The sequence below is a fragment of the Atractosteus spatula genome, chromosome 28 (genome assembly GCF_055471065.1).
Source record: "Atractosteus spatula isolate fAtrSpa1 chromosome 28, fAtrSpa1.hap1, whole genome shotgun sequence".
NCBI classification, from domain to species: domain Eukaryota; kingdom Metazoa; phylum Chordata; class Actinopteri; order Semionotiformes; family Lepisosteidae; genus Atractosteus; species Atractosteus spatula.
In genome coordinates, this window is record NC_142733.1 from 2246682 (window position 1) to 2261552 (window position 14871).

At 49.6% G+C, this 14871-nt stretch overlaps 1 protein-coding gene across 2 annotated transcripts; it reads left to right on the plus strand.

The window, feature by feature from the left end:
• The first annotated feature begins 1153 nt into the window (after positions 1 to 1153).
• Positions 1154 to 14756, plus strand: sh3gl1b (SH3-domain GRB2-like 1b). 2 transcript variants are annotated; one of them, XM_088907443.1, is made up of 10 exons: positions 1174 to 1348; positions 7394 to 7462; positions 7620 to 7692; positions 7842 to 7985; positions 8101 to 8234; positions 8324 to 8482; positions 8907 to 9010; positions 9167 to 9306; positions 9662 to 9709; positions 11571 to 14756. In XM_088907443.1, exons 1-10 carry the CDS (start codon positions 1304 to 1306, stop codon positions 11762 to 11764), a joined length of 1110 nt encoding a protein of 369 aa, XP_088763569.1. In that variant the 5' UTR covers positions 1174 to 1303; the 3' UTR covers positions 11765 to 14756. The 2 variants fall into 2 exon arrangements, with proteins under 2 accessions (XP_088763570.1, XP_088763569.1); XM_088907444.1 differs by lacking the exon at positions 9662 to 9709 and having other exon boundaries at positions 1154 to 1348.
• Positions 14757 to 14871: the final 115 nt, after the last annotated feature.

Genomic DNA, 14871 nt, shown 5'->3' on the forward strand with positions numbered 1-14871 from the left:
GTCTCTGCAGTGGTGCTGCAGAACCTGCTGGTCTGCCAATCCTACATGCTGTGATCAGATTCCCCCCCCCCTCAGTTACCGTGATATGGACATGTCCAGGTGATGTTGCGGATTATCACGGAGTGACACGCTCAGCGCTGGCGATCCCATCCTCCTTCCCAATTCCTGATGGCATCTCAGTCCTCAACCTTACTAAACAAGCACTGGGGCTTCTGTTCACCATCCAGTGTTGATCATGGTGTCCAGTCTCACTGGTCCTGTCTGTGTCTGTGATAGGTCCACTCACACTGGTCCTGTCTGTGTCTCACTGGTCCTGTCTGCGTCTGTGCTGGTGTCCAGTTTTACTGGTCCTGTCTGTGTCTGACTGGTCCTGTCTGTGTCTCACCCAGTCCTGTCTGTGTCTATGCTGGTGTCCAGTCTCACTGGTCATGTCTGTGTCTCACCCAATCCTGTCTGTGTCTCACTGGTCCTGTCTGTGTCTGTGCTGGTGTCCAGTTTCACTGGTCCTGTCTGTGTCTATGCTGGTGTCCAGTCTCACTGGTCATGTCTGTGTCTCACTGGTCCTGTCTGTGTCTCACCCAGTCCTGTCTGTGTCTGTGCTGGTGTCCAGTCTCACCGGTCCTCTCTTGTTGCCACTGTTTGTTTTCCTGTAAACTTAATATAATTTAATCTTCTATTTTTTCCTGTTATTTTCCTTAACCTCAGGAAATACCTGGGAGTTCCCCAGAAAACAAGGTAAAGTTTTCATCCCCAATCTGGAAATACAGAGTGTGAAAACCTTTTTTACATTGAAAATCTGGGAAATGTAATTTTTTTAAGGTTTTTAAATCTAAAGATTTATTTGTCTAGTCAGGCTTTTAATTAGTGCTTGCCTCGTCTCCTTTTTTCACTTTTTTATCACTATCTTTATCTCTGTTCAATGTTACTTTGATATTTGACCCTGCAAACAGCCCCAAACACTGTGGGTGCACATGGGCACTAAAATTAACGCTTGAAAAATTTTCTCCCATAATGAAACTGCGCGTTCCTGCTGCCCGCCTGGGCCTGACTTCCTGGGCAGCAGGTGGCGCTGTGCGAACACAGAGGAGGTCGCCCCCCCCACCGCCCCTCGAGGCTGCCCTGGAATGTCCGTCGGTCTGCGGCTGAACAGGAAGTCTCCGCGGTTGCCATGTAACTTCCTGCAGGGTCCTGGGAGTCCAAGAGACGGCAGGGCCGGGTGGGTTCCGCGCAGCGAGCGAAGGCTGGGTTATAACCGAGAGAACCGGGGCTGCGCCTTGCAGAAAGGAGCGATTCCGAGTCCAAGATGTCTGTGGCGGGGCTAAAGAAGCAGTTTTATAAAGCCAGCCAGGTCAGTGCACACTTTGCTGTTGTTTTCGTTTTATTGCTATCTTGGTTGCTTAGTTTTTCAGTTTGTTGGCTTCAAGTTGTTGTTTTACACGTCAGCGCGTGTCCGCCGTGTCTTGAAGGTTTTGGGGGGACACTTGGCGTGTCGTTACTGCCGGTTGTGTAACTCTTGTGTAGCGATAGTGTGTTGAAGCAGGTCCTGTGATGTCCCGAAAGTCGATTGACTCGATTGATTGAGTGTAACTGCGCCTCTGTCCGCACGCTTGCTTTTGGGATTTTTAGAGGCTAATTAAAATAGGAATAGTTATATAATATCTTAGGGAAATTTGTAATTTGAAGGACAGTTTGTAGCAACACGATTCTTTAAAGTAATTGTTATTTTTTTCCTGGGACGTAGCCCCTAGTGTAACAGGACTGTCCTACTGGACTAGGACTGTAGCCCCTAGTGTAACAGGACTGTCCTACTGGACTGGGACTGTAGCCCCTAGTGTAACGGGACTGTCCTACTGGACTGGGACTGTAGCCCCTAGTGTAACGGGACTGTCCTACTGGACTGGGACTGTAGCACCTAATTATACTGAATTTCATTCTCCCACAGTCCTTGTTAACTTATCATTTTGTTCTGACCTCAGTCTATCTGGAGAACTGCTCTTAGCATTCATCTGAAAGTAGGTCTCATGAACAGTTTCTAGTAATTGTGTACCTGTGATGTCATTTGCACAAATGTTTAGAAAGATTAATGATGCATATTGTTATTTTGTCTAGTGTGTATGTGCTGTTGGGGCCTTGATGGTGTTATGTTACCCTACTCAAGTGCATCATTGACATTTCTTATTATAAATATTATTCATGAAATATTCCCCACCAGAAGAAGCAGAACTTTGGTTATATATGTTCTTTGAGTTACTGATGCATGAAAGATTGTGATTCTTAGGAATTAATTGGCAGAGCACACTTGGGTATTCTTATTTACAGGGTAAGGTTAAGGTCTGATAATGTCCACATTCCTGCTTCAGACCTGTTATTCCACAATACAGGCTTCTTATAAAGAAGAGTGAACCACATCTTCCATAAGGAAGCTTTAAATGAATTGTACAGTCACATCGTACAGCTGTTTTCAGTATATCCAAGTGTGTTCCAGGAGGCAGAGACTGTCAACAGAGAGAGAATCAGACATGCAGGCTGTGGTTCAAATGGCTCAGATTCAGTCTGTTGCCTGACTGTGGTAGTCATTGTGATTGCCCATCTGGTATTATGTGCTGTGTAACCCTATAAGAAATTAATAATTGTTTTTCCTCCCTTATTTCATGGCAGCAATATTTTGTCTAAAGTAATTGTAGGCTGTTTTGAGTTCTAAATAAATGCAGAGAAGAGTCTTCTTGTTTAAAGCGAGTAATTTTAACAGGCTGAAGTCTTAATATGTAATTTATTTATTTTAGGGATCACTGTCATTTTAGTGATTTCTATTCTTGCTGTAAATGGAAGATGTAGCCCAGGCCCTCCCATGATGTGAATTGGCTGTGTTCCTCTGGGTGCATTTTGTTTAGCCATTTGCACCAGTTTGTTGAGAAGAAAATGCCAAGACATGTCCTTTCCAGAAGAGAGGGAGGAGACTGGGGCTGTGGTAGCCAAGAGGGGAAAGTGATTGCTGTGTTCCTCTGTGTCTGTGGGTTCCTAATGTCAGATTCATGGCAATATGTCTTCATGTTGTCATGCAAGTAAATCATTTCAAATAAAACTTGTGTGGCAAAGAGTAGAGAAGCAGAGAGAGAGTGGACACTGCAAGCCCACTCTGCTTAACAGGGACAGCGTGCCCTCCTCTCTCTGTCCCCCTGTCATCCTGTCTCTCTTGCCTCTCTCTCCCCTCCTCTCTCCCAGTTTTGCTGATTTCAGCTCTCCTGACTTCCTGTCGGAGTAGCCAGTCAGGATGAGACTAAGATTCCTCGTGAGCAGAGAGAGTGGGAGTGAGGAATCGTTTGAAGTGGCTTGTTGAAAATACAGGCAGTAGGACAAATGAGAGAGACAGAGAGCTTGTTGTTCTTCGTGACTCTTTCTGTGATCCGTCTTCCGGCTCCTCCTGTTCCTGTGATCAGCAGCAGCAGAGACCCGCAGACAAGCAGGTTAACAGTTACTGCGGCAGCGTAGGCGGCTTTGGGGTGTCTGTGCAAGACAGGAAACTGACAAGACCTCTTTCTGGAGGGGACCTGAGCCCGTATCTCTGCTCTCTTTCCTCCCTCCCTGTCTCCTATCCCCCTCCTCCTTATCTATGTGCTGATGCATTACAATACTGCCAAAGCACAACAAACGAGACAATCATCTGCAATGGCAACAGATTATTAATAACCGCAGTGCAGAAAGCAGGAAAAATGAACAAATATATAAAACAACAGGACACTGAGAAAAAACAGCTCTGTCTACTGATCTTCCACAATGAGAAAATCAGACTGCCAATAGTTGGCAAGTATTCACATAACCAACACAATACAGCAAATATTTCCATATTAAAAATATTCTTTGAAAAATAGAACACACACAATGTAACATCACAATTCTTAGCATGGCAGTTAAGATCAGGGGACACTTAAAAGTTAATTAGAATAACATTGAATAATTAACTTAAATTACTGCATGTCATGAATTATTATTTTTTCAAAGTGATGCCAAAAATATTTACTCACTGTCTAAAATCTGTATGCTTTATTTTTCTTAATGTACATTGTTCAGTAGAGGTTTTTGTATTCTCAGTATACTTGTCTGCATCTCTCACTGGCCCTCACTCAGTACTCATCTCTCTCTGTCCCTCGCCCACTCACAGCACAACCCCTAACCCTTGTGCACAGACAGACGGGGTCACTGTGAGCAGCCCCTCAGGCTGGACAGACAGATGGACAGGGTCACTGTGAGCAGCCCCTCAGGCTGGACAGACAGATGGACAGGGTCACTGTGCGCAGCCCCTCAGGCTGGACAGACAGACAGACAGACAGACAGACAGACAGACAGGGTCACTGTGAGCAGCCCCTCGGGCTGGACAGACAGACAGACGGACGGACAGACAGGGTTACTGTGAGCAGCCCCTCGGGCTGGACAGACAGACGGACGGACAGACAGGGTCACTGTGAGCAGCCCCTCAGGCTGGACAGACAGACAGACGGACGGACAGACAGGGTCACTGTGAGCAGCCCCTCAGGCTGGACAGACAGACAGACGGACGGACAGACAGGGTCACTGTGAGCAGCCCCTCAGGCTGGACAGACAGACAGACAGACGGATGGACAGACAGGGTCACTGTGAGGAGCCCCTCAGGCTGGACAGACAGACAGACAGACGGATGGACAGACAGGGTCACTGTGAGGAGCCCGTCAGGCTGGACAGACAGACAGACGGACAGACAGGGTCACTGTGAGGAGCCCGTCAGGCTGAACAGACAGACAGACGGATGGACAGACAGGGTCACTGTGAGGAGCCCGTCAGGCTGAACAGACAGACGGACAGACAGGGTCACTTTGAGGAGCCCCTCAGGCTGGACAGACAGACAGACGGATGGACAGACAGGGTCACTGTGAGGAGCCCCTCAGGCTGGACAGACAGACAGACGGATGGACAGACAGGGTCACTGTGAGGAGCCCGTCAGGCTGGACAGACAGACAGACGGATGGACAGACAGGGTCACTGTGAGGAGCCCCTCAGGCTGGACAGACAGACAGACGGATGGACAGACAGGGTCACTGTGAGGAGCCTGTCAGGCTGGACAGACAGACAGACAGACAGACGGACAGACAGGGTCACTGTGAGGAGCCCTCAGGCTGGACAGTGCAGTGTCCAGTGCTTACCGTTAGACAACGACAGTGGGGCTGTACCTCCCCCCCAGCACCCTCAGTCTCCCACCCTTTCTCTTTTCTTTAGTCTCCCTCCCGCAGGCTTATCTCACACCTCCTTGCCCTTCACACCGAGCTCTTTCCTAATCAGCTGCTTTTTATTGGCATTACAGGTCATACAGGTCTTATGCAACACATGCTTCTTTTATCCTTCTTTCTGACGTCCTTGCTCCCTTGTTTCTGTCACTCTTGCTCTTCTCCCTCTGTATGTCCACTGTGCAGCGCCAGCAGCAGGCTGGGAGCCCCATGCCAGTGTGTGAGTGGGGTGGCACAGCGTGTGCCCAACACTGCCAGAGCCACCAGCCTGGGAGAGTCAGATACCGATAGCTGCACAGGGAAGGGACAGACTGACTCACAGATAGCTGGGAGTGAGATCATGTGTGCCTGCGTAGTTAGGAACTGAGTGACAAAAGGAGAAATAGAGAGGGTGGCACGCCTCCACTCAGAGACAAAGCCCTGGTGCAAGTGAGTGACGTCATTTGGTGTTTTATAGAAGTGTGAGAGTAGAGTTCAGTTAATTACACAGTATACCGCAGGGTGCTGTAGTTGTTTGTGTGTGAGAATTGGATTTCACTGAATACAAGAATGCAGGAACATAATAAGAATTAAAAACAGGGTGGCCTTTCGGCTTGTCTCACTTGTCCAGCCTTTAGGGGCTGATTGATCCCAGGATCTCATCCAGCCAGTTGTTGAATGAAGCTCGTTCCATACTTCTGCGTCCCTTTTTCTAATGAAGCGCCTCCTGAACTCGGTTCTAATGCGCCTCTCTGTACTTGGCTGATAATTTTGTCCAAGTGTTTAACATTTGTACCCACGTATCCAGCTGAGCATTTTACTGGAGCACCCTGAGGGTACCGCAGCTGTGCTGAACAGCAAGTCCAGTGACCCTTGTGCAGAGAGACTGCGACAGGCAGTGAGGCGCCTGCAGTCTCTACAGCATGTATATCTGTGTAGGCAGAGAGTGCCGAGAGGGTGGAGGGAAGGACAGAGTTAACTTGTTTGCCATGTGTGCAATGCAGGAGTTGACAGATCATAAAACATTTTTTCCACTGGAGCAGAACTGGCCAGCTGTGCATGCATGTGTGTGTCTGTGAGTGTGCCTTACTGCGCTCGGCCTGTAGGGTTCTGCGATTCTGTGATATTGGCTCTGTGGGACACACACACCCCTTGCGAGCGACGCCAGGCGTGCCGCGCTGGGTCAGGCCTGCAGTGGAAACTCGAGGAAACCGTCCAGATCTCATTGCTCAGCTGTGTGTCCCCTCCAGCTCTGAGCCCTCTGTAGGCTGGTTTGGCTGCATCACACCGATGAAGTGAGAAAGCAGAATGTGCTGCACTACTATAGTGTAGAAAGTGACTTATAATCAGGGAAGAAAAGACCTGGAGTAGACAGGCTGCTCTGACATTCAAACACTTTGCTGTTTTCTGTTTCTGCCACTCAACCCATTACAGTGGAACTGCAGCCCCAATATCTCAGACCAGTTATTAAATCTCTGGATCAAAATAGAGTCATTGACGGTATAGAAAAAATGTACAGATTTCAAATCAAGCACAAAAATCCTGAACTTTGTGAAAGTAATGTAAGTCGCCATGTTATCGCAAACCCCTGATCTCGCGTTCCCACGAGTTGACGTGATGTGGCCCTTCCTGCTCACTAGTCACTGTAATAACTAATGTAACAGGTTGTGCAGCAGATATTTCACTGCAGAAAGTTTCCAACGTGATCTCCATGATAAGCTAACTAGTAGGTTCCATCGGCAAAACGGTCTCAAAATCAAGAGCAACATCTCTATTGGATTAAAAGAGACGGACTCACAAGCCTGCTTGTTTACAATGTGATAGAGCAGCTTCACGTCACTGGGAGTTTTGTTGCTTTGTCCTGAATCGCAGAACATGGCGCTGCGCATACCTGGACATTTAGTCTATTTTGTGATGTACACAGTAACTTGTAAAACCCCCAGTTTACATTTACTATTATTGTAGTTTGAAATGCACTGATTCTTTCATAGCCTGAAATATAAAAATAGTGTAACTGGTTGCCTTTAAGTCACATGACAAAATGCACAGTATTAAATAGAAATAATGGAACATATCTTTCTGGATGACATCCCTGTAACAATTTAAACCTGAAGGTCTCCTGTCGTGCTCTCACGCTGTAGTCCTCCCTCTCCCTGCAGATGGTGAGTGAGAAGGTGGGGGGCGCAGAGGGAACCAAGCTGGATGAAGAGTTCAGGGATCTGGAGAGGGTAAGACCCGCATGTCCATGTGTGACCGTGTCTCTGTGCTGTGTGTAGTTTTGCCAGTGTACTTCTTAACAATTTATAGATAACTGAGTGTTTGTGTGTCTGTGTGGATCTCCTTTTCTTTTTATGTGGTGACCTCTGCCCTGTATGTGTCCTTCAGAAAGTAGATGTGACCAGCAAGGCTGTGACGGAGGTCATCTCCAAAACCTCGGAGTACCTGCAGCCCAATCCGGGTGAGGGAGATGGGGAAGAAGGGCGGAGAGGGAGGGGAGGTTCACTGCCTGAGTCTTCTGGGTTGTTTACACCCCGCTAAAGATCTGCCTGGTTCGGCACCTTTGTGTCGTTAACCCCCTCTCTCTGCCATCTGTCCCCCCTGCCTCAGCATCCCGCGCGAAGCTGTCGATGCTGAACACGGTGTCGAAGATCCGCGGCCAGGTGAAGAGCCCAGGATACCCGCAGGCAGAGGGGCTGCTGGGAGAGTGCATGGTGAAGTATGGCCGCGAGCTTGGAGAGGACACAAACTTCGGTGAGGGGAGGGGAAAGGGGGGTGGGGGGTGCCAACTCTTGTGGCAACAAGAAGCAACATGATAGAGAGGTGAAAGAGGTCTGACCTTGCCTGCTGTACCCCATCCAAACTCCAGGTGGTGCCCTGCTGGACGCAGGAGAATCCATGAAGCGGTTGGCGGAGGTCAAAGACTCTTTGGACATCGATGTCAAGCAGAACTTCATCGACCCCCTGCAGGGGCTGTGTGACAAAGACCTGCGAGAGATCCAGGTAACAGCACTCGGCAGGCGTTTCCTCAGCATGGGGGGCGCGCAGAATGGTTCTTGCTCTTATACACCCTGTCCGGCTCCCACCCTCAGCACCACCTGAAGAAGCTGGAGGGCCGGCGCCTCGACTACGACTACAAGAAGAAGCGCCAGGGGAAGATCCCCGATGAGGAGGTGCGCCAGGCGCTCGACAAATTCCACGAGTCCAAGGAGGTGGCGGAGACCAGCATGTACAACCTGCTGGAGACCGATGTGAGTGGCTGGCAGGCTGTGGGAGTCTCGGGGTGCACGCTGTGAGTCTGAGAGTGTGGGAGTCTCGGGGGGGGCGCTGTGGGGGTGTGTGCCTGAGAGTGTGGGAGTCTCGGGGTGCACGCTATGAGTCTGAGAGTGTGGGAGTCTCGGGGGGGCACGCTGTGTGTGGGAGTCTCAGGGGGCGCATTGTGGGGGTGTGTGCCTGAGAGTGTGGGAGTCTCTGCCAGAAAGACAGGTATTCTTGGGGGGTCTTTGGCTGTTCTGGGGATTCTTGGGTGGTTCTGGGTCATGGATGGTTTTGGGAAGTCTTGTGGAAATTGGTAGGCTTTTTGGGGAATATTGGAAAATCACATTTTCTCCCAATCCGAGTGCAAATGTTCTCTGAGCGGTGTGTGTATTTATCTCCCTGCCTACGTCTGCGCAGATCGAGCAGGTGAGCCAGCTGTCTGCGCTGGTGGAGGCGCAGCTGCAGTATCACCGGCAGGCGGTGCAGATCCTGGAGGAGCTGTCCGAGAAGCTGAGGACCAGGTGAGCGCGGCCTGAGCACGAGCTCCTGCCGGCTCCTGACGGAAGCGTCTGTTTCAGCATGGCGTTGCTGTTCGCTGTTTCGGGTGTTATTGAATCGCTGGATCGCTGAATTGGTGCTGCGTGTGTTAACCCTGTGTTCTCCCCGGTGCTCTGCAGTATGAGCGAGGCATCCTCTCGCCCACGCAGGGAGTACATCCCCAAGCCCAAGCCCTCCCTGGATTATGGAGACGCCGATCAGTCCAACGGAGGCTTCTACACCCCCGCTGCAGCTGCAGCACCACCGGCCCGCTCCTCGGGTGAGATACGGCCGGGCACGGGGACTAGCTTGCTAATGATCAGGCCAGCTGATGTTCGCCATTATTTTCAGACAGATTATTTTTTTATTCACTGGAAGACTGATTTAACCTGTACGGTTTTCATAGTTTTTATTTCTGCATATTTGGTTTTCAAGTCCCTGGGCAACTGCTAGTGTTGAAGATCTGTAGCGAATTAGTATTAGCACTGCGCTTCGGGCGGAGAGAAGAGCTGGGTGTGTGTTAAGGAGCTGACCAGTTTACACTGGCCAGTTGTTGATCGATTCACGAGTAAGCAGGGGTGAGGCCTGGAGCCCTTGTGACACTGTGCTGTGTTCTTTCCCTGTGATGTCATCAGCATCGTCGTTCCACCAACGCAGAATGTCTTCCCGATCCTACAGCGCCTGTGAGTCTGAGAGAAGGGTGCGCTGGGCGAGGTGTGTGTGTGCAAGTGTGTGCTGGGTTGCGGTATAAAGAGAGCACTGAGGTACTGCTGTTGAACACTAACCACAAAACAGAGCAGACACAAACTCAGCAGTCTCTGCTATCACGTATCCATACAGGGCCTGACGCAGACTGAAGCAGAAGGCGGCTCTTTATACCACAGAGGCAAAGGACTGTGTGAACAAGCAGACCGCTCTGCTGTGCGTGGGAGTGTTCTGTGTGCTTGTGCCTTCCTCCCTCAATACAAAGCTGTTTGAGGTGATTCTAGCATATTTGTTCTTGCAAATATTCAGACTGTAAGAAAGATAGCCCCAATAAAATAAAAAATGATTTTAGATTTTTTGAGAATATTTCAAAAACAAGAATATATATTTTTTTGCCGTCTTTGAAAGCTCCCTTTCAGAGCTGCACTTAAGGAACTAAACACCCCAAACAGTGGGAGCTGGCCTGGCCAAGCCCACCTGCCTGTGCGTGTGTGCGTGTGTGCGTGTGTGCGTGTGTGCGTGTGTGCGTGTGTGCGTGTGCGCGTGTGTGCGTGTGCCCAGGGCTATGTGAGGTGGGCCTGCTGTGTGGTGTCCTAACCCCATGCTCCAGCAGGCACCCAGACTGCAGTGGGTAGCGCAGTCCTGGGCAAACTGCTCCGGTCACTCCAGCCAGCTCTCTAACACCCTGGCTGCCCTGCGCCGTCAGGACTGTGGGGGATGGGCAGTTCCAAAGCTCACCAGGACTTCCCTGGCCCAGTTGTGCCCCTCTCTCTGCCCCCTTTCTCCCACAGTGTGATGGCAGTGTGCTCTACACTTGTACCCCACTCCAGTCCGCAGCGCTGGGGTGACACGCCTGAGTGGGCTTCTAGTGTGGCACCTGATCGTGCCTGACTGAGCCGTGCTGAAGGCAGCAGTACACACCACCAGCCTGCTGCAGACCGCAGGGGAGTACAGCAGGACGCCTTATGCCCTTGAAGACTGACTTCTGATCTTGCTGCTTTACTGGATTGTGCTGCATCACTAACACTAGGCCGGGTCTGACATCGCTCGGAAGCAAGCCAGACCAAGGCATCTCGGACTTTTCCCTCTGCTCCTGGGGCTGGTGGAGGTCTAAACACAGCACACCCGCTGTGCAGTAATCGCAGAGCAGGCATTGTGAGCGCCAGCCCCTATGGCTCTCTCAGCCTGTCCTGATGTGCCCATTGGTGAGGGCGACAGCACAGGCAGTGCTGACCTGTGACATGGCCACGAGTTTCTGGGGCTCTTGCTCATTGCCCCCTGCCTATCGGTGAGGCACAGGGGCCCCAGAGCTCCATTTGAGAAATCATGTGTTTAAGGGAAATCAGCAAACATTTGGCTTCTCACCCGATCTCCAGTCAGGTATACTTTATTTTGCAATTCCAAGTGGAGGAGAGGTGCTGGAAAGTCCGCAGGCTGTGTAACACGCCTTTGCCTCTAACAGCAGCAGCAGAACAAGGAGACTATGCCAGATCTCTCGTTTCACCTCAGTACCCATACTGGCTCTCTGGGCCTACCTTCACACCCAGCAGGAGCTTCTGCTGCCTGCACTGTAGCTGACTAGTGTTCAGAGAAAGAGGCGGATGGAAAAAACAGATTTACAGACAGAGCTCGACTGTGCTGTTCCTGCTCTGTGGATAAATGGATATTCAGACAAACAGGTAGATGCAGGGTATTCGTATTCTGTGCTGGATGGCATTTGGAAGGCTAAAATTAAACAGTAAATGAGTAAGCAAGCCCTGGCCAGGAGTGCATGTAGTCTGCCTGTCTCCTGGTCTGGCTGTGAGTCTGTGAATCTGACCGAGCCCATTTCTCCCCCAGCCATGGACCAGCCCTGTTGCAAGGCGCTATATGACTTTGAGCCCGAGAACGACGGCGAGCTGGGATTCCGGGAGGGCGACATCATCACCCTGACCAATCAGATCGATGAGAACTGGTATGAGGGAATGCTGCACGGCCAGTCAGGATTCTTCCCCCTCAACTATGTGGAAGTGCTGGTGCCCCTGCCGCACTAGGGGGGGCGGTGGTGGATGGGGTGGGAAGGGGTATTTGGGAGGGACGGGGGGCAGAGAAGGGCATCTGTAATGGAGCTTATATAGTGTTACTGTTTCAGTGCCTCTCTCTTCATCAAAATTGTCATCCCCGCACTGAGGCACAGAGGGAGAGAGAGAGTGATGCAGAAGGGGGGGAAGTATTGAAACATTCCTGCGAGGAATCAGTCATACAGCTGTCCTGCAGCAGGGGTGTGTGTTGGGGGGGCTCTATACACTTTAACTCTCAGTGCTGTATCAGGTCCTGAGATCTGGGGAAAATGGCGTTCTCTGTAATGCTGTTAGTTTTTAGTCCCACCTGCTGGTTGTGTTGGTGCAGCTGTGACAGCCCCTATTTAGAGGTGTGGCAGAGCTGTGATGGAGAGGGACAGAAATAATCAATCTCATTGATATCACCACACAGCTTCAGGTCCCACTCAGCAGTGCAGTTAACACTGTTCCAACAGGTTTAACCTCCTGAGTTGCATATCTTCTCTACAGTGCTGTGTTCAGGTGAGATGTTGCCAGTGTTCATGTGTCAGTGTACAATGTTGCACAGTGCCCCCTGGTGGCAGCAGAGAAATGCAGCAGTATTCGTGCAGTTGAACAGCAGGAGTAGCTGACAGTACAGTCTGCAGATCAGTACAATAAAGGGCAGATTCTTATTTATATCCAGTTACTCCATAAAAGACATTATATTGATCTGAAAATCACTACTTGTTCATAAAGAAGGGAGAATGAATTGGGAATGATAATAGGGTTGAGCTATAAGCAAAGACCATCTCCTCCCATGAGAGTAAGATCGGGGCTGTTTCATCAGCTGGAAGGGAGGCAGCCTCTTGTCTCTGTACAACACTAAACAAAAATACGACTGAAGGAAAAACACTACACTCTGAAAGACAGTCCACTCCGGTGTTCCAGGAGAAGGGAACAGCAGGAGAGGGCGGAGGTCGGAAGATTGTAAGGGAAGGGTAGAGCGGGCATCTGAAGGAGCCAGAGCATCTGCTGCATCTTATTATAGTTTTTCAGTAAAACACCTCTGTGCCTAATCAGTGCAGACTGGCTACCCCTTAGCCAGTGGCTGAAGGTGTACATGAAGCCTGAGGGAGGGAGGCTCCTGGGAGTCAGAGGGGAGACCCCCCACTGGCAGCTGGCTCACACGAGGACCTGCTGTCTTCACCTCACTCTGCTATTGAGTCTGCCTCTGCCGCCAGACTCTGCTCTGCCATTGAGCCTGCCTCTGGCGCCAGGCAACCAGAAACTGCTAGCCTCTTCGTGGTCTAATAGATGGTTCCGTGCACAATTAAATATGTAAGCAATGTCCCCGGAGGAGTTTAGTTCTGTCTGACTGATAGAAAAGGAAAAAGTACAAACCTAATCATAACTACATGAACATTAACTACATTTCCTGAGCTGACGACTCCCTACTTTAATGCCACAGCAAAGCGCTGTGTGTCCTGTCACTGGCGTCTGTCGCTGTCTCTCCCTGTCTGTCTTGTGTTGGGGACACTGCTGGCGGTGCCCAATGTCTCGAGGGGAGGGGACTCGACTCCACAAGGGAGCTGCACAGGGTCCCAGCTATAGGTGTCAGGTCACCCATCCAGGGGACAGCTGCCTCCCCCAGCAGCTCTCCAGGAACAGAGTCCAGCCCCTCTCTACTAACTGGACTTGATAGGACTGGGACAGACTGGACTTTTGTACTCGGTCACTTTGGACTGTACTTGACTAGACTGTTCAAATCCCAAGGAGAGGAGTAGTAAAATCATTTTGTAATTTTTTAATTAAAATTTTGTTAAAGCTCTGCTTGCATTTTGTGTTCATTGGTGGCATTTCAACAGAAACTCTTGAGTCTAGTGAACAAGGCAGAAGGTTAAGGTTTCAAAATCCTCAAAAGCTGTATCTTGGCCTGTCAAAGGAGTGAGTTAATAGCAGGCAGGGCCAGAGTGGAAGACTGTGATGTTCATCTGTGACCAGACTCTCCCACACGCTGGCCCTCTTCAGATCCATGTTGGTTTACTTTAGTTTTGAAGTCACTATCTGGAATGTGAGGGACTCTTGAATTCATGCGTTTTGGTAAATGAGAAGTATGTAGGCTGTGTCCTTTAAAGCTTTCCGTGTTTGAGAGCAATAATCTATCCTAGCCCACTGGGCTTTCATCGTCATAATGTACTCACTTTTAAATGTATTAAACTTTTAAAATGATCTGGCTGTAGTCTTCTAATATTGTTTACATAATCTTTATGTATTAAAAGTACATAGTGTTCGGCAGTGATTTTATTTCCTAGTCAATGGCTTGTGGTGCTCAGTGGATATATGGTGACAGGCTGAATGCATTCTTACTTCACTGAGTGCAGACTGGTGAGAGTACAGGGTCTGTCTGTAAAAAGAACACTAAGAGACAGGGGTGTTTGCAGCCCCGGCCTGCCTCTGACTCAGCAGTAGCCCACATTCCAGCGTGCCACCTGACAAGGTGCTGGTCCAGCGGTCCTGCTCGGCTGCAGTGCTCGGGAGCGCCCGGGGCTCTGTGGCAGTGAGAGTGGCTCAAGTGAGCTTAGTCAAACCTCCGTTCAGTGACGCAGGGTACATAGGCCTGGGTGTGGCCCTGCTGGTCTCCGTGCAGAGACACTACGATTGTCACACTACATCGAAAAACAAAAAGGGTCCTTTTCTCTGTTTAATCCTATCTGAGAGTCTATCTTTTGATATTAAGAAATTAAAGCATTATTCTGTTATGTTATTAAGCAACCTTGTAGTAAAAACTGTATCTTTTTATACAAATTAATCTTGCATGTAGGTCCTCCGTTATGGAATTACACCGTAGAGTGGAAAAACTGCTTACTTTTTGGCTATGCTCTGAATTAATTTACAATTTAAACTAGTATTTTTCCTGTTCAGTATCATAATTTTGTACTAGTGTAAAGTTTAGTATATCTTTCTTCTTTTTTTCAAACTTTCAATAAAAGAGAAATCTGCAGAACTGTGCTCAGTGTTTGTTTTCTTCCACTGAGATTCTCCATGGTGATGCTCCAGATTCCCGGAATCCAGCTCCGTGCCCTGAGAGCCACGCGGAAGCTGTCAGGCTAGAGCTGGAC